The following is a 19,470-nucleotide window of genomic DNA, read 5'->3' on the forward strand; positions in this document are numbered from 1 at the left end:
ATACGCTCACCGCGAGACTGCATCTGCTGCTGCTCGGAGTTCTCCTACTCCTGCCGCTAGTGCTTTGAATCTGATGCAGCAGCCGGTATCAACAGAGGCGACCACTTGCAGGAGGAGGCCCGTCACCTGGAGTATCAATGAACGTGCCCTTCAACTGAGTTCCAAACTTCTTGCCCAGCTTTAGCGACAATCCACCAATGCGCTCTCGCCTCATTGCGCTGCTGCCTCTGGAAGCAGCGCTCGCGGTCCTCCGAGTCGCTGCGCTCTTCCCTGTCGATGTCGCCGAACAAGTCTACACCTCTCTTGCGCTTGGTGTTGGCCTTGATGGTCTTGCGGCTGCAGATCGCAGAATGAGCTGTGCTACGCAGTGTGTAGGGAGGAGGGCGCACGGAGCTTGCTGCTGGGGGAGCGTGCGCAGATGTCTGCGGCAGTGTTGCAGGATGGCGCGTGCCGAGGGCCGTGTAAGTGACCGCCAATCCTCAGAAATAGAGGACGGACAGTTGTCGAGGAGCTATACACGGTTGCAGCTAGCGTTGCGGCACCTGGAGCCACTGCGAATATCTACCAGCCATATGAACACCTTCTTGCCGAGCGCCTCGAACATGAGCGGCAGCTGCTTTCAGATCGTGTCTACAGCACACCGCCGGAGGGAATTGACGCAGGATCGCGATGTCTGCAGCCTAGGTTAGAAGCCACGTCGCAGCGCTCGCGTACCAGGCCATGGCACCATCGGTGTGCCCCCATGGCTCCTTGTAGCAGTGTTCGTGAAATGATGAACCACAGCGCCGAGTCCAGGTGGCCGTCCTGCAGCAGCCACCACTGCACCAGGTTGACGTCGCTCGGCTGGAACGGGCAATACCAGGGCTGTGTGGTCAGGTCGTGGATGGCGCCGTACAGGAACAGCCAGTGGATCACGGAGGCACCGACGAGTGAGCATACGGTCGTGGGACCCACGAGACTCGACGTCGGACGCTGCGAACCCATGGTCTTGAGCGGCCGAGCGCGCGTGAGGCCGTATGAGATGCCGACCAGGATGGCGCCGTCCAGGTACATGAAGCCGAACTGCGAGATGAAGACGCCGTTGCAGTACATGACGGTACGGCAGCCGATACGGATGAGGCCGGTCGAGGCCGTGGTGGATCCGGTGCTAGAGGGACGTGGAGCGCAGGTCACGTCGTTCGAGAGTGTTAAGCACCTCATCATGTACGATCGGGCCTTGCTCGTGAACGGAGACACCACTGAAGCTTCAGCGTCACTGAGCGCCACGCCGACGTGCGCAATACGCAGATCGCCGCAGCCGTTGCCGCTGCCACCGCACATTCCGGTCACGGAACCCGTTCCCATGTGAAGCATGACGCAGTCCACCTTACCTTGAGGCGTCATGCGACTGAAGATGCAGGTTTTGAGCAGGATCTTCTGGATGTCGCCCATCTTGACCAGGAAGTCGAAGGCCTTGCCGGTCACAGCCAGCTCCACGTTGGTGTCCACAGACTCAACCATGTCGCGGATGTCATCGAACGAGAACACCTGCTGCGAGTCCACGTCCTTCCACACGAACATGCTGCCAACCTTCTCGTCGGCCACCATGTCGCCCAGCACCATTTTCGAGTCCTCCACCATTCCACTGGCCCGGGCAATGAAGCAACCGGTCATGGCGTTGTCGCCCGTGATCATCACCGGGCGGATATCGCCTTGCTTGAGACTGCGAATCGCGTCGCGCGAGTCCTCCTTGATCTCGTTGCGGAACATGATCTGGCCCAGCAGGGCCAGAGACTCCTCGACAGCGTCACTGTCGACCAGGAAGGCGGCGAGGGCGGCTTCGCTCATGGCCGGCATCTCCTTGAACGCGATACCGAGCACGTAGAAGCCGTTTTTGGCCAGTTTCTCGGCCGTCTCAAAGTAGTTGGCCGGGATCGAGTCGCTGCTGGACACGGACGCCAGTCTTCTCGTACGAGCCCTTGCGGAAGACGATGAACTTGACGGTGCTGCGCTGCTTCATCACAACGCTCTAGGACATGTGGTGGTGGTCGAACGCAAAGCGCTTGACGAACTCGCTCCTCGAATCCGTCGGCCGACTGCACAACGGGCAGCTGGCCTTCCAGCTCGATGAGCTTCCACTGCGTCCTCTTGAACATCTTTACCTCGACCTTGTTGCCCACCAGCTCGCCGTTGAGCGAGCCCACAGCGTGGCACGGCGCTAGCGAAAACGTCATCATCTGGTTCAGGGAAGCGTCCGTCATGTCGTTGAACTCCGGCAGGAACCCACTCGACTCGCCAATGGGAACGCAGCCACGGTAGTCTAGGTCCTCCTTGGTGATCGTGCCGGTCTTGTCGAAGCTGAAGACGCGGACCTTACCGCAGAACGTGAGACGCTGTGGGTTCAGAAAGAAGACGTCCTGCTTTTGGAGGCGCTTCGCAGCGTTCATATGGTCAATGGTCATCACAACGGGTAGCAGCGGGTTCACGACGGCGCTGAACATGAACATGTCGTACACGAAGGCGAACAGCGTGTTGATCAGACCGGCGTTCTCGATCAGGAACTTCATGGCGAAGTAGGCGGCGATGAGGCCGATGACGAACAGCACGAAGAAGACAGCCTTGAGGTGCTCGTCGTACTTGAATCGGATCGGGGCCGGGTACGAGCTGGTCGCGGCTGGTGTGAGCGCCGGTGGCCTGCACGATGGTTAGGATCTCCTCGTCGCGACCCGACGCCAGTGTCTTGGTGCCGGAGAAGACCATGTACTTCTTGCCCTGGCCCTCGGCGTCGTAGTCGTCGCTGCTGCCGTTGGGCAGCGGAAACTTCTGCACGGGCATGGACTCGCCCGTGATCATGGACTCATCGCACACCGTCGAACCCTTGACGATGACCATGTCGCACGGCAGCTCCCAGTTCTCGGCCACGTGCACGAGGTCACCGGGGGCCAAGTCCAACGACTTGATGGTGGACCACTCGCCGTCGCGCTTGACCGTCACGTCGGCCACGTATTGCGACATCTGCACGACGGACACCAGCATGCTGCGCTTGGCGTAGATGTTGAAGGCCGCGGCCAGCGCGATGACCACCGTGTTGAGCACGGACACCCAGACGTAGTCGGTGAAGTACCAGACGTAGTAGCACATGAGTTGGTATATGTAGAAGAAGGAGAAGAACTCGTTCACGATGGACGTGACCCACGAAGGCATCTCCACTTCAATAGCGATGCGACCCACGATGTCCTGGCGACGCGCTTGCTCGTCGTTGGTCAGGCCCTGCGAGTCCGAGAGGATTTTGTCGTCCGTGTCCTGCAGAACTACGGAGCTTGGGATGAACTTGCCCTCCACGTCGTCGTACGTGTAGCGCAGGCGCTGGAACTCCAAGTAGCGCGCGCCCTCCGCGGTCGTGTGCCCCCTCACGGTCTCTTCGACGCCCTGGCGCGAGTGCGGGAAGAGGAAGCTCTCGACCTTGAGCACCATCTGCGCCACGCTCGAGCGGTCCGAGAGCATGGTCTCCGTCACCTTAGACTTGTACATGAGCACGCGCGTGCACTTGTCCAGCGCCGCCGGGTAGCGTAAGAAGTTAAGGATCTTGAAGCGGTACACTACAACGGTCACGAACCAAACGGTGACGATGACCCAGAGCGAGATGAAGAGTTCGGTTCCAGCGAGCAGCAAGAAAGGCCTGCTTGCTCAGGCGGTGGATCAGCAGGTGGCGCATCACCACGAGGTAGACGGCCACCTGCTCCCAGCGCTCGTAGCCGTAGAGCAGCAGCGTCTGCAACTCCTGCTGTGGCAGCTCGCGGCGAGTCTCTTCCTCGGCGGTGCTGGATGCGTGGTCGAGGCTGAAGATTTTGTATGACACACATCAGGTTATGGGGGGATGGCATAACGGTACGCAAATACTACGTGTTAGTCGGTACAGCACATCGCTTTAGACAGAAACGGATTGGACACATCATTCCACTGTTTGGTTGAAAACTCCTTCAAATGTAATTCGATTGGTAATTCTAACAGGTAGATGAAGACCTGTAACGGATTAGCAGTACTGAAAGAGTTAACTTTAGGCATTCTCAAATATTAGATTGGGCACCTACTAAAATGCAAATCACCATGCAAAGTGAGAATTCGCGCGCGCGGGAAAAGGTTGGTCACCGTGCTCCACACGCAGCGCACGCCCTTCGTTCTCTCTCCTTATTCCTCTTGCGCGCTTCAGCGCAATGCCTGAGGTGACCCAGGATCCGTCCCCGCAGTCGTCATAGGCAAAGTAAAGACCTTAGCACGTATGTGTCGGGCAAAGTACCACGACAGGACCGGTGGACTCTGGCGCTGGAAGCTCTCTCTCTCTCTCTCTCTCTCTCTCTCTCTCTCTCTCTCTCTCTCTCTCTCTCTCTCTCTCTCTCTCTCTCTCTCTCTCTCTCTCTCTCTCTCTCTCTCTCTCTCTCTCTCGTGCAGAGCTCGCTGAGCTGCAGAAGCTGAAGTGTGAGAGAGCTGCTCACGTTCAGAGCACACTGTTCCGCAAGGTTGTTATTTGCAGTAGACTTACCATGCATACAATTCGCAGTATGGGCGGCAGTCTGGAGATTCGGTAGCCGCGTGGCTACGACACTATGCGGCAGCGCCGTGAAGATGATCGTCAGTGAGATCTGCCGCAATTGAAGCACCTTGTGTAGCACCGAAACGCTCTCACAATCCCATGTGATCCCAGCGCCGAGGGCCAAGGCGTTGTGATCACTTCCGCATGCGATTGTTCCCACGCAGTATGTCTCACCTCACCGCAGCCCCATCGCCATGATCCATACGGATGCGCAGCACCACACGCAGCCGTTTGAAAGGTATGGCACGTGTAGTGGCGCAGCCACACAAGTCTAGCGCAGCTAGCTTGGCCCGCAGGGCAGACGTCCGCATCACGCACTCGTTGTTGTCGTGTAGACACGGTGTGAAGCCGTGGTAGTTGAGGCTTGTGCCTCGTCCGCCGCCTGTGATGGTCCATCCTCGCTGTCCCCGCTCACAATAGGAAGCACCTTCGTTTCCTTTCGGAAGCGCGTGAACTTCGCCACTCCAAGTGCCTTCGTCATGATGTCTACCACCATCTCCACAGTGCTAATGTACTGGGTAGTCAGGAGCTCCAGTTCCACTTTGCGACGCACCATGTGCCTCTTGTTGTCGATGTGTTTCGACTTGGAGTGCTAGCCGGGTTCGCAGACAGAGCAATGGCACCCTGATTGTCCCCCAAGTAACAAAGGCACATTGTACTTCCATGACAGTTCTTCCCAGAGGCCAGCAAGCCACAGTAGAAGAAAAGCTGTCTTCATAGCGTGTTGAAGCACCTCCCAGCCTCGTTGCACTGCAAAGTAGATCGCGCACGGATAGTCTCAAACCGGATAACCGGAGCGTAGGTCTCAGAGTAGTTGATTCCCAGCTCTTGCTTGAAGCCATGGATTGCCAGTCTGGCCTTGAACCGTTTGATGTGACCTCGCTCGTCACGCTTGACAGCATGAATCCACCTGCAAGTGATCACCTTCAGGTTCTTGGCCATCTTGCGGGGTACCAGTTTCCATGTCTTGTGATCTGAGAGCGACACTAACTCCGCCAGCATGACAGGTCGCCAATGGAACCAATGCTTGCTCGCGCGAGCTTACTTTACGTCGTCGGGATCGTCACATCCGCGGTAGACATCACGTTGCCCACCACGTAGTCCGACAACCAAACATTGACCTCCGCATCCGTCTCGGTCGCTTGAGGCAGGGATCCATCGGCGAAGGTTATATCACGAAACCGCTTGTCTCCTTTTCCGCCTTTGCTTTCTTACACGCACGGCGCTTCCGGCGCTTCTTCGCCGCCTTAGACACCGCGGGTGGCATCTCTGTTGGCAATCCAGCAGGCGTAGCAACTCCAAGCTGATCCGCAGCACCCTCTGTAGGTGAGTGCGAGTTAGGTTCCGGAAGGCTGGCACAGTCACAGTAGATTCGTCTGCACTTGGGGCTTCTTCGATGATTTGACCCCAGCTAGCTGACCCCGTGTTACTCTGTACCGTCAAGAATGACTCCATGACCGTCTTGGTGCGAGCAACTGGTACTGTTTCGGGAAGCTCATGGTCTCCATCGAGAAGAGCATTTTCTAGTAGGTGCTGTACGTAAGCACCATGTGCAGCGAATTCTTCATGGAAGCGCGCGTTGAAACCTTGAGCAGTCGCTATCTGAGCTGTCTTCAGATCGAGAAATTTGTAGCCGGGCGTAGTTAGACTGTAACCCAGCAACAATGACCATCTAGCCCTTGGATCCAATTTGTCTTTGCGCTGTCTTGACTCTGGGGGAATACGCACATGTGTAATACACCCCCAAACTCGCAGGTCGTCAAGCATGGGCTCATCTCGAAACAGACGTCGACGCGGCGACGTCAAGCCCAGCGGCTTGGTCGGCATGCTGTTCAACGTTTGACAATGGGCAGCAATGCCTCGCCCCACAGGATGTTTGGCCATCCCGTCACTCCCAGCATGGCGCGAATGCGGAGTAGAACAACTCCGTTCGGACGTTCTACAATGCCATTCTCCTGTGGTGAGTACGAGTTCGTGGTCTTCAGCTCGATACCGTAGGTATTGCAGTAGTCCTCAAGCTCAGTATTCATGAATCCACCACCTTGATCGCTCCATAGTCGTACAACTTTGTACTTAGGAAACTTCGTACGCAGTTGATTGATCAGGACGTTGATGTGAAATGTAGCTTGTCCTTTGCTCTCTATGAGAAGCGCTCATTTATAGCGTGTAGCTTCGTCTACAACATAGAGACATATGCCAGTACCTTCAACAGTGGCAGGCTTGATGGAGAAGATACCCATCATTAGGCCTTCAAGCGGTTTGGACTTGCGCACAGGAATTCGGGCGTGAGTCATTCGCTCGGCTTTGCCTTCTGCACATGCAACGCATTCGTAGGAAGTCAGCCCGTTTGCATTTAGCTTAACCCCAACATTTAACTTGTGCGCAAGGCGCCTCACGGTGTCCACTGCGACATGGCCGAAGCGTTGATGCGGCAGCTCCATCTGCTTCTTATTATCCATGTCTTGCTGAGTGCCGCCATCTCTGTAGTGGGTCTAACTTGACTCACTACTTTAGCTTACACGTTGCGCAACGTGTATGAGGAAGCGTAAGTACATAGTAATTACTTGAGTTAATTATATTTGAATACACAAATATAATTCAAATCAGATAAGACTCCAAGTGACTTAGATTAGGTGAAATGAGAACTGTGTTGTTTGTAAATTGATCTTCCTCTAAAATCTGCTAAAAACTGTTTATCATCTATGAAAGGGGTTGGCAGCGGCTGGCTGTCAGAGCCCCGCTAATATGCATGTCTCTGATTGGTAGAAAGATGCTGCTTTCTACCAATAGGATCTTTGCGTATGTGTGGACCACTCACTGTGGTGGTCCACTTCAATGTATCCATCGGTGTGTCTTACACCAATGTGAGGAAGTATCCAAAACTTTTAACAGATAACCTATCTGTTAAATTCACAAGTGGCTTGCAGCCACTTGTACGTGTAACCCCGTTACACCATCCCCCCCTTAAGGTTAGACGCGCGGGGTCTCCGCACGTCAATCTTCGGAATTGACCATACGTCAATTCTCCGCGTTTGGAGAAGAAATCCGCGCTCATTCAACAATGAGCGCGCCTCAGAAGAAGTCTTCTAAGTCGGTGGGGAGTCATCTCTCCATCGACGACTACTTCGAACGCCAGAAGGCGAAGTACGGCGACGTCGTCGACTTCGACGACGACGATGAAGATATGGAGGGCGAGGAGAACTCGCCCTCAAAGCGCAAAGACTCAGTGTCGAGCGAATCGCTCGACCCTCATGCCAAGAACATTCGCCCGCGCGAAGGGGACGAATCGGACGCTTCGAGTTCGGAGCGTTCGCGTACTGAGAGCGATACCCCACTCGCTTCCGCTGGGGCTCTCAGTACTCCGCGCGCTGCGCCTGCAGCGCGCGATCCATGGATGCCGTCCGCGTCCGAAATCGCGGACCGGTATGGGAACTCGGTACCTCCGAATGAGGTACCGCTGTACGTATGCAGCGCCATCAAAGATGACGCTGTGGCTGCCGAGCTGCGCTTTGATGCGGAGACGCATCAAAGGCGCGATTACTACATCGGACTCTTTCATGAGCTCCGATGGTTTCAAAGCAAGAAGACATCTTCTCGCAGCAAGGTGCCCGAATGGCAGGCACTTTGTCAAAGTTGGAACGCCTTTGTTGATAACTTCAACAAGAGGCCGAGTGCTTACCGTGATCGGATTAAGCAAGCGCGTGATCGCTTCGAGACGTACTCGAAGAGTGGAAAGCTGGAGCAACTTCATGTTGCTGCTGAGGAGGCAAATGTGCCGTGCGCTGTACCCGAGGACTTTCAGTGCACGAAGTGCTTCCCTGGCGCGGTCCGGTTGAGCGACCGCGACCTAAACGGGTACACGTCGTTCCGTGTGCCCGAGAGTCTCAAAGAGCTCCGTGCTAAGTTCTTAGCACGTGAGGGTTCGGGCGCTAGCGATGATCGCAGCGCTCGCTCTAATTCCGCTGCACCAGCGCGTACTGCTCCTCGTACGCCCTCACCATTGCCGGAACGTCCTCCAGCAAGACGTTCCGCGGCTCCCATGTATCTCGATGGGGAGGAAATCCTCTCCAACGAATACGAAAACGAGCCCCTTGAGGGTTCGTTTTCGGGATACTATGGTCAACAATCCGCTCAACAATCCAGCGGGTTGAGCCGCGGGCGTCACGGATCGGCGGTGGCGGGGGTGGGAACACGCCCCGGGTATGATCAGCCCCGGGCGGATCAGTATGCGCCTCTCCACGACCGGTTGACCGCCGTGGAGCGTCTGCAGGGCGCTGAGTTCGCCGCCCTGAAACAGGAGCTGGCGAACCAGAAGGCCCAAGTCGCGGCGGTCTCGCAGACCGCCTCGAACATCCAGGTCGAGCTGGGGACCCAGATGAAGGGGTTGCTCCAGCGCGTCCGCGCGCTGGAGGAGAGGCTGCTCGTCGCCGAGGCCAAGTCCTCCGCTTCTGCCTCGGCTCCTGCCAAGGCTTCGGGTCAGCCGAGCTAGACGGCTCGTGCTGCAGGTATGGCTTCAGCCGTCCGACGTAAAAGGTCGGATGGAGGCGCATGCTAGACGGTATGTCTAGCGTGTATGCGTTGCCGTGCCGTGCCAACACAGTGAACGGCCCGATGAAGCGCGGAGCAAGCTTGCTTGCTCCGAAATCCGAAACTGCATGTCTAGGCAGGTTTTGTGTAGCTAACAAAACTAATGAACCAACTTTAAATTCATTTGTGTTGCCTCTGCCATCATTGTCTGCGTTCAGCTTCTGTTGATCAACAGAAGCTGCTATTGTGTCTTGGACAAACCGAATTGCGGCTTGTCTTTTGGTGATGAAACTGATTGCATCCGAGCTGAAGTCATTCAGCTCGCTCTCCGCTAGAGGCCCGGCCTCTGCGTGGTTCTTTGCGGTGTCTGCGCCCTGCGCAGACCCGTGGTCGTTAACCTTGTTGTTGGGGAGTCTGCGCCCTGCGCAGACTCATGTGGTTTGTCCATTGTTGCAGCTGACACTGTGCAAGTGTCAGCGGTTTTCTGCGGCTGCAGTATTGCAGTCGTAGATCCTCCCCCACTTAAAGTGGGAGCCATCACTCCGAGTAAACTCGGTAGACGTGGATGCCGCATGGCATTCACGTAGAACGGTGTATGCCCTGTCGTGGCATGCACTGAGTTGTTGATGGCAAACTCTGCCATCGATAAACACTCGCTCCAGTATTGGAACGAGTGAGCGTAGCTCTTCAACATATCGACGAGCACGTGATTCACGCGCTCGGTTTGACCGTCCGTCTGCGGATGATCCGCAGTCGACATGGAAAGCTGGCTCCCAAGAAGTGTAAACACTTCTTGCCACAGGTGCGCTGTGAAGCGCGGGTCTCTGTCCGACACGATGTCGGACGGCATGCCATGGTGTTTGAACACCATGTCAACGAACAGACGGGCCGTCTGCTTCGCGGTCACCTCTGCCGGCACCGCAGCAAGATGTACCATCTTGCTGAAGCGGTCTACGAAGACCACAACACCGGTGTTCCCTCCGCTATCCGGGGGAAGACCAAAGATGAAGTCCAAAGACATGGACTTCCAACACTCCGACGGAGTCGGTAGTGATTGCAGTGGAGCCTGCGCGAATGGCCCAGGCTTTGCGCGTTGGCATACCTCGCAAGCACGGATGTACTTGCGCACCCACTTATACTGGTGGTGCCAGTAGAAGTCGCGCGTGAGAATGACGTAAGTCTTCTCACGTCCGAGATGTCCCGCAGTCGGGGCATCATGATACTCGTACATGATCCTGAGTCGCAGGTCATGGCCATTTGGTACGACAACGCGATCCGCGTTGTCGTCGACTGCATTGTAAAGAAGCAGTCCGTCGTGCACCCGATATCGGTGTGCACGCGCTCGAAGGTGCTTGGGCAGCTTCTGACGGGACTTGTCAGAAGGCGCTGTGCCATAGGCCAGCAAGAGCTTCGCGTCCCGCGTCGTGCGCGTACGCGGCCTTCACATCGTCCAACAGGGATGATGTGGGTTTGCTCGATCGCATGGCGTCAATGGCATTGACGTCAGCAGCTTCTGCGTAGTCCGGCCGACGTGATAACGCGTCGGCCACTACATTCAATCTTCCGGGTTTGTATTCGACCCGGAAGTTATACTCTGCAAAGAATGAGAGCCATCTCGCCATTCTTTGTGAAATGTGTGGTGACTTCACTGCGGTACGCAGTGAAGCATGGTCGGTGTAGACCACAAATGGTCTACTTCCAAGCAAATACACTCGGAACTTTGCGAGTGCGTACTTCATGGCAAGGAGTTCCTTGTCATGCACCGGATAGTTGCGCTCAGCTGGCTTCAGCTGACGCGATTGGTAGTAGACGACACGATCACGGCCCTCGTGATCGTGCTGTATCAACGCGCATCCGATTGCAAAGTCGGATGCGTCACATACGACGTGAAATGGACGATCTTGGTCAGCTACTGCCAAGATCGGTGCCTCAGTCAAGCCCCGCTTGACTGCATCGAATGACTTTTGGCAATCGGTTGTCCAATTCCACACAGCTTCCTTCTTGAGAAGCTGTGACAGCGGGCGGATCTTGCCCGCATAGTCCTCCACGTACTTGCACAAGTACGTGGCCAAGCCAAGGAACTGCCTCAGTTCCTTGACACTTGAAGGCGTTGGCCATTCATTGATCACTCTGACCTTTTCCGGGTCAGGGCGAACACCATTCTTCCCTACGAGACACCCGAGGACGGGTATCTCGCTCGCCCCGAAGATACACTTCTTCAGGTTCGCGTAGAGCTTATGCTTTCGCATAAGCTCAAGTAGCTTCCGGAGATGCACCCTGTGCATCTCTACGTCGGTCTTCCCATCCACAGCCCGGCTGTGGATGAACACATCGTCGAAGTAGCTCGGTGCGAAGTCGCGCACCGAGCGCAACAAGTGCGTCACGCACCTGTTGAAAGTCGCAGGGGCATTCTTAAGCCCCTGTGGCATTACTAGCCACTCCCAGAGCATGCCGCTTGGCGTGCTCACTGCCGTGAGAGGGATATCGCTCTCACGCATTAGGATTTGATAAAATCCATCTCGCAAGTCGAGAGCACTGTAAACGGTGCTCCCGGCCATTGAATCGATGATAACATCTTTTCGCGGTATCGGCGTCTGCGCCGGTACCGTCGCATCGTTCAGCTTGTTGTAGGCATGAACGATGCGCCATCCGCCCTGTGGCTTTTTGACACAGAACGTCGGAGCACTGTGCGGGGACTTTGATTCCCGCACTTGTCCTGCTTTGCGACGACTTTCAAAGAAGTCGTCGATTGCTTTTACTTGTTCTCGCGACAGTGGCCACTGCCGCGTGACACAGTACTTCGTGCCCGGCACGAGATCAATCTCGTGCTGAATGCCCTTATTCTGCGGAAGCTCCGCAGGAATCTCTTCCGGGAGTACGTCTTTGTACTCCCTCAACAATTCGTAATAGGGACTCGACTTCAGCGAGTCCCAACCTTGTTCCTCGAAGCGCTCTCGCTTCGTCTTCGCACTGAGAGTGTCTTCACTCTCAGTGGTACTTCCCATGAAGAGCTGCCTCAGCTCTTCGCTCTCGCTCTCCGTTCTTTCGCTGTCCGAAAGAACGCAGACTTGCTCGATGCGTCCATCGTCCACGTCGCGTGTGAAGCGCTTCCTGCTCATGGCTGGAAGCGAAGTCAGCTCCGACGCCATTGTCGGAGGACTAGCGAGTCCCATCTCATGATACTGGAATCCAATATCGGTGCGCGTCAAGACGCTTAGCGTCTTGACATTCGGCGTCACCGCCGCAGTCTGCCCAGCAGACTGCTCTTGTTGCGTCTCGGTCCCGGACCAAGACTTGCGCAGCGTTTTCCGCTTGCGCCGTCTTGTTGTTGTGCGGAGCCCGGCTCCGCACAGTTGTTCTTCTGGTCCAGGCCCGGCCGTGGACAGTCGTTCGCCGGCGGGCCCTGTCTGCGGGCGTGCGATATCAAGCCCGGCTTGATCGCATGGCGCTTCGTCGTGCAGCCCGGCTGCACGACAGCATGCAAATTGCGTCAGTGCGGTACGTTTGCAACCGTCCGCACTGTTTGCAGCGTCAACTCCCGGAGTTGACACGCCTTCGTCACCTCGACGCCATTCATTGGCGGAGTCCCTCATGACCGAGGGTGCGTCGGCTCTCGGAGCCGACGCGTCGTTGTCGACCTGACCGCTTCGGGTCAGGGACTGTCCCTTACACGCTTGAACGTGGGTGTTGGTTCCCGGAACCAACACATCTTTTTCTTCCGACGTCGGCAGCATTGCCGACGTGGGTCTCACTTGTGCGCGCCCTCGCGCACTTCCTGGGCACTCCGGGACAGCAGCATGAAGCGCTGTCTCGACTGGTGAGCCGCGCGCACCTGCTGGTGCGCGCGCTGCGGTAACAGGGCCATCGCTCTCTGTTCCGCTGTCGCGTCCGAAGCGCACGAGCGTGCGCTTCTTCCAGTCTATCACCGGATCATGCCGTGCAAGCCACGGCATGCCCATTACTACGTCGAACTTATCGTCCAGGTCCAGGACGATAAAGTGTTCGACAAACACTCGTTGTTTGTACGAGAAGCGCACGTTCACGACGCGCTTCTCGGTCTTTACGATGGCACCTGTTGCCAGTCGTACCTCCAGAAGACTTCGAGGTACATTTACCTCCTCGAAGTCAAGTCTCGACAGGCTTCGTAGTCGAACAAAGTTGTTCGACGCGCCTGAATCTACCAAAGCTCGAAGAGAGTCACTCGCTCTCTTCGAGTAAACCTTCAAGATGACTAGGTTTGGCCTGTCATCTTGTTTCTTGCAGTGAGAGCTGGTCTCACTGGGGGCTGCAGTCCTCAGTGTCGCGTGCCCGATATCGGCACGCGCGACTGCACCACCAGTAGGGCGCCCCGCGCCTACTGGATGTTCGCGTTTTTTGTTGGTCCGCGGCGATGCCTAGCATCGCCACGACGGCCACCTCCAGGGGGCATGGGAGCTGTGCACCCCCGTGCAAAGTGACCGATCCTTCCACAACGGAAGCATCGCACGTTACCTCCCTGCTGCTGGTAACCAGCAGTTGTTGCGTTCGAGAGGTCCATTGGCTCCGGACCTCCCGTCCTCGCTACCGGGCGCGGTTGCGGCCTCGGTACGTTTACATGGCGTTTAGCTTGCCGCAGGCTAAACTCTTCTTGCATGACAAGGGTGATTGCAGCTTCGAGAGTATTCGGGTACTCTCGGAAGAGATAGGTCTTCACAGGCCCATCTCTAAGCCCCTTCATGAACGTGACGACCTTGGTCGCCTCGTCAATCGGGTTAGTCACGATATTTGATACCAAATATCGTGCGCGCTGCGCGTAAGCATGGACGTCATGCTTACCCTGCTGCAGGTCGAGGAATTCCGCCCTCGACCGGAACTCATTTTGCGGGGGCTCAAACGCTTGTCTGAGCTCCTCTTTGAATACTTCGTACGTGCTGAAGCACGTAGGATCGGAGAGTCGGCGTCCATACGCCCAACTCCTTGCGCGTCCGCCAAGGCAGGACATGGCGAACGTGATCTTCGACAGCGGGTCGACGATGCGTCGAGCCGCTATGGCTGTGTCGAGCTCGACAAGCCATCGGAGGAGAGGCTCGCCCTCTCTTCCCACGTAATTGCTTACGCTCAACTTTAATGGTTGAGCACGCGGTGTTGTCCCTGACGACGCCGTAACTGAGGAAGCAGCATCGCGCTGCTCCTTCATGATGAACCCCAGAGCAACACCATGTTGCTCTGTCGGCGATAGCGTACGCAGCATCGTAGCTATCGCCGCCTCCCCCATGACTGTTGACAGTGGCTGGAGGACCTCTCACTCTGGATCTGACAGGTGGGGGCAGTCCGCGCGTGCAACATGCGTTGCAGGCGTATTGGAGCTCTCCATGGGCACCTCCGTGCTCATGTGGTTCTCGGCTCCGCGTTCGTACTCCGCGTACGAACGTCACGTAGTCGGTCGTTGGACGGACTACTAAGTGCTACCAGGTGTAGTGGGCCTACTTTGGCTCACTACTTTAGCTTACACGTCGCGCTACGTGTATGAGGAAGCGTAGGAGTTTATTAATAATTTGAATTAATTATACTTGAGTCCACAAGTATAATATAAATCAAATAAAACACCAAGTAGCTAGTTTAAGGTAAAATGAGAACTGTATTGTTTTGTGAATTGATCTTCCTTCTAAATCTGCTAAAACTGTTTATCATCTATGAAAGGGGTTGACAGCGGCTGGCTGTCAGAGCCCCGCTAATATGCATGTCTCTGATTGGTAGAAAGATGCTGCTTTCTACCAATAGGATCTTTTGCGTATGTGTGGACCACTCACTGTGGTGGTCCACTTCAATGTATCCATCGGTGTGTCTTACACCAATGTGAGGAAGTATCCAAAACTTTTAACAGATAACCTATCTGTTAAATTCACAAGTGGCTTGCAGCCACTTGTACGTGTAACCCCGTTACAATCTCCATCGCGTCCGCTACCCGCTCGGTGCGAAGACGATAGACGTTTCATGCATGTCACATATCAAGACCGTATCTGGCTTGGACAACCAGGCTGTGCGCCGGTCAGGTGAGCATGACAACTGGTAGCGACCAGTCATCTGCGTGCAGCCGAGACTAATGATGTTGATCTTGGTGTTCGGGGTGTAGACCACGTCGTCCAGCAGCCGATCCTCTAGCATTCCAGTTGGCTGCGTTGATGTTTTCAATTATATTTACCTGCCAGAATCCATTGCCCTGTCGATTATCAAACCGACGCGATGAGTACCCGTGGCCGTACGAACCATCACGTGGCCCACGGTACCCATCGTGGCGAAGTGGCTGATACCAGTTGCAATCATCTCGGTGTGGCTGCAAGCCACGTTCATGCTGCGGGTTACCGTGCCTCTGCTGTGGTGGCGGTGGCGGTCCATAGTGACTTTGTGGTCCTTCACGCCAGTGCAGTGGCGGAGGTCCAGGGCGATCCATCGGTAGGCCACGAGTCGGCGAGTCACACCGACGTCCGAGACCCGGAGGTGACTGACTTCGCCTCGGTGGACCACGCGGTGGTGAATTGAAGTGGCCATGTAGTTGCGATCTGCTGCACCCACTTGACACTTCATCACGTATTTGGTCACGTGGGTGTGAGCTGTTTCGCTCGCACCCCCGTGCATCACTCTGACCACCTCCACGATCACGCTGACCGTGAGGCACATCCACTTGGCGGCCGTGGTGAGTCTCCCCTGATGCAGGTGACCCCCCCCCCCCCCGTGGTTCACCTTCATTGCACATTGGCTAGAGCACTGGCCCACTAATCGAGACACCCTTTGTTCCTTGCCCCAAATGATACAGTATTTGCTTCCAAGTAGGTGGCGGTTCGCGCTGCTGAATACCCTCCCACCGGCTCTTTATAGCCGTCGCCATCAACATCTGCAACGCATGCTGCGCCTGTGTCTATGTTGACGCAAGTGCCGGTGCGGCTGGAGCAACATGTGCTGCAGAATGAGATTCATGCTCTTTTGTTTCTTCATCACTCGAAGTTGTAGTCGCTACATTAGCCTGAGATGTCGTCGCTGCCTGCGACTCACCTCCTGTGAGATCCACAAGCTCAGCAAATCTTAGAGGTGTAAACCAAGTTAGCTCGGCGACAGGTCCTAGCCGTTCGCCAGCATCTGGGGCATCTTGCACATTTCACGAAGGAAGTGGGCGGCTGTCCGCCCTGTAGCTTCTCCTTCTTCTTCTTCTCCAATTCGGGCTACAGCGGCTTGCCAGTGGTCTCCGTGCGTTCGAGCCACCAGTGACCGTCGCCATCGCAGTTGCTACAGTTCGTGTGTGCCTTCTTGTCGCTTCCACCCTTGCCGCGTTTGCGGCTCTTGCTGTCCGCTGTGACAAGCGCCACCTGGGCGGCAGAACGCACCACAGGCTGCGACTGCGACTCCAACTGCTGGCGCAGGTGCTAGGCCGCTCGCAAACGTCGAAGTTCGCGTACCCGCGCGTCAAGTCGGAGAAGACAAGCATAGCGTTGGCCACCAGCAGGCTGACTTGCTGCCGCTCCGTGACCTCGCGCTAGGCTTGGCGCAACTTGGTTACCTTCATTCGATGTCCTCGGCGTAGGTGTCCACCTACTCGTTCGGCTGCAGCATCCTCATCATGAGGTCACGCAGCAAGTAGTCCGGGTTGATGCCGTCTCCGGCCTCGAAGTGCTTCGTGATGAACGTCCAGAGCAGCGAAGCGGCCTCCATGTCGTCCCGCAAATCGCCAATCTTGAACGTAGACCGCATGTCAACCGACAGCGACAAAGCGAGCGCCGAAAAGGTCTTGCTCTTGCGCGCAGTGTACCACTCCGCGTACTTCACTCGGCGCAGGACGAACTCAGCGTCGTAGCGCTCGCTTCCGTAGGTGATGTCTCCGAGCGTGCGCGGCTCGAAGCGCAGCGGCACCTCGCTCTTCCAGATCTTGTAGTCAGTCAGCCTTGGTGTAGAGTCTCGGCAGCTGGATCGGTGCCGTGTTCCGCAGTGCCTTGGTGCACTCGACGAGTTCTCGATCGTCGAAGCGGCCACCAGGGAAGTTGTTGTCCAGTAGCGTGCCTCTGTGCTCTGGTTCACTGGGGTTCGATCACCGCGTTCGCCGTGGAAGTTGCTGTCGCTTCCTGGGTTGCTTGGCGGACGCGGCGGATGATATAATTCTGCCGCAGCTGGCTGCGAGCGCCGCAATTCCTTGAGTAACACGCGCACAAGCGGGCGGTCACCGGGGATTCCAACCATGAGCGAAACGGATGTTCCGCTTCACCGTGGGACAGCACTCCATTAGCTAGATCGGTAGCTTGACTGCTTTCAGCAAAACCTCACGCAAACTGGACATTTTCGGACAACCTCTGAGTCTCTTGTTCGAGATCAGCAGCAGCATCGTCTTGTCCAGTGGAGTCACCAGTATCGGTCGGTGGCGGCGCTCTCGTTGGGCTCATAACCTACGGATGCGTCCCCGCACTCGTCATAGGCAACGAAAAGACCTTAGCACGTATGTGTCGGGCAAAGTACCACGACAGGACCGGTGGACTCTGGCGCTGGAAGCTCTCTCTCTCTCTCTCTCTCTCTCTCTCTCTCTCTCTCTCTCTCTCTCTCTCTCTCTCTCTCGTGCAGAGCTCGCTGAGCTGCAGAAGCTGAAGTGTGAGAGAGCTGCTCACGTTCAGAGCACACTGTTCCGCAAGGTTGTTATTTGCAGTAGACTTACCATGCATACAATTCGCAGTATGGGCGGCAGTCTGGAGATTCGGTAGCCGCGTGGCTACGACACTATGCGGCAGCGCCGTGAAGATGATCGTCAGTGAGATCTGCCGCAATTGAAGCACCTTGTGTAGCACCGAAACGCTCTCACAATACCCAGTTCGCTCCCAAGAAGCACGTGTCCGCGGGGCGACAGTGCGTCCTCGCCGTCTTCCATCCCAGCACAGCGACTGGCTTACTGTAGCTGCACACAACGGTGTGCCACGCCCTACTGCGTGCCGCAGGACCAATGAGAATCGCGATCAGGAGGTGACGCGATGAGGCGCCCAGGCAGCGTCAACCAAGGTGACACCTGAGATCAAGGCCGCGCTGGAGCAGTACTTCAACGAGAACTGCCAGTACACTCTCAGCTACATGAAGAGCATGATCTTTGCGGACTTCCACGTAACGCTGTATTAGACATATCACATGGAGCTACTGGAGAGTGTCGCGCGTGACTGCATGGGCTGCATTGCACCGCAACTAGTGGTAACTATGGAACTCCACTGCTGTGGCGCTATTAACGCTGCTAAGGAAGGAGAAAACAAGCAGTACTGAAAGTAATTGATTCTCACTTTGGTTGGGGATTTATCACTTTGCATGGTGATTTGCATTTTAGTAGGTGCCCAATCTCATACTTGAGAATGCCTAAAGCTACTTTGTCTCACTTTGCTTGGCCGTTAGTCTCAACTTGCCCGAGTAATGGTGTAGATGATTCGCACGAGTATTCACGCGTCCTCACCTTCAGACTGTTGCCTGGACTTGTCTTTCTCTAACCTACAATATATTGTGCATTGCCCTTCTCTTGGCTAATCGGAGCAAAAGTGATACTGGTATCTGTAAATTGAAGGGTTAGGTGACTGCTGCTAAGGATTAGTTGCGTGTAGACAGGATAAGAGTAAAACTCGCCACGCAAATCGCGAGCGAAAAAAAAGATTTTGTTTTGAAAACGAGAACATACTTGGGCTGATAACCTATGTTTTTGTTTTTCGTAGCTACAGTACAGATTGGCGGGAATTTCTCTGCCATTCATGATTTCATTTCGAGATCGAAAGAGAGGCCTGTCTAAAATCGGACTCACGCACAAGACCCCATGCATTCAGCCAACATCAAGTGGAGAGGAGAGGTCCTTATGCAATGTTGTGACGGAAGAGACTAGAAACTGGTCCTCCCGTTGGCCAGAGCATGTCTGCGAGTTTGTGCGTGCCTACGTGAGTCATCACCCATGCTTTTCCTTGAAGAGCTGCGAAAGGAGCTGCTAACACGGTACGGCGATGCTATTATATATAGTTTTGCCTTGCTTCGTCACCTTCTGCGCGTACGCAGGGGAGCAGCGTGCGCTTGAGGTTCGTCGGCAGCACGTGCACGCACAGGTCCTCGCGAAGCCGCAACTTGGGCTTGTCTGCCAGGTCCTTGAACATGGGGCGCGGTCCAGCGTCTGAGCCTGATCGGTTCGACTCGCAGCTCCGTCAGCGCTTGTTGCGCTGCGCATGCGTCACTTTCTCCAGTAGTTTACTGTCCTTCGTGGTTACATTTTTTTTCGGTTCGTATGCGGCTCGGGTCGGGCTTCTGGGTCTGGGGTTTTAGAGAAGTTACGTGCAGCTGATTTGAAAATTACGACCCAGACCCCTGAACCCGACCATAACAAAACACTAAAAAAAATACCGGGA

General features: G+C 55.7%; 1 protein-coding gene across 1 annotated transcript; it reads right to left on the bottom strand.

Moving 5' to 3' along the window:
* Window positions 1-6: 6 nt before the first annotated feature.
* Window positions 7-19,221, bottom strand: IUM83_04705 (cation-transporting ATPase; the record flags this gene model as incomplete). The annotated part of the gene is made up of 8 exons (XM_067928802.1): window positions 7-126; window positions 210-336; window positions 543-613; window positions 715-1,985; window positions 2,048-2,673; window positions 2,744-3,525; window positions 3,596-3,818; window positions 19,172-19,221. 8 exons carry the CDS (start codon window positions 19,219-19,221, stop codon window positions 7-9), a joined length of 3,270 nt encoding a protein of 1,089 aa, XP_067795997.1.
* Window positions 19,222-19,470: the final 249 nt, after the last annotated feature.

Source organism: Phytophthora cinnamomi (assembly GCF_018691715.1).
Source record: "Phytophthora cinnamomi strain GKB4 chromosome Unknown Contig17, whole genome shotgun sequence".
NCBI lineage: Eukaryota > Oomycota > Peronosporomycetes > Peronosporales > Peronosporaceae > Phytophthora > Phytophthora cinnamomi.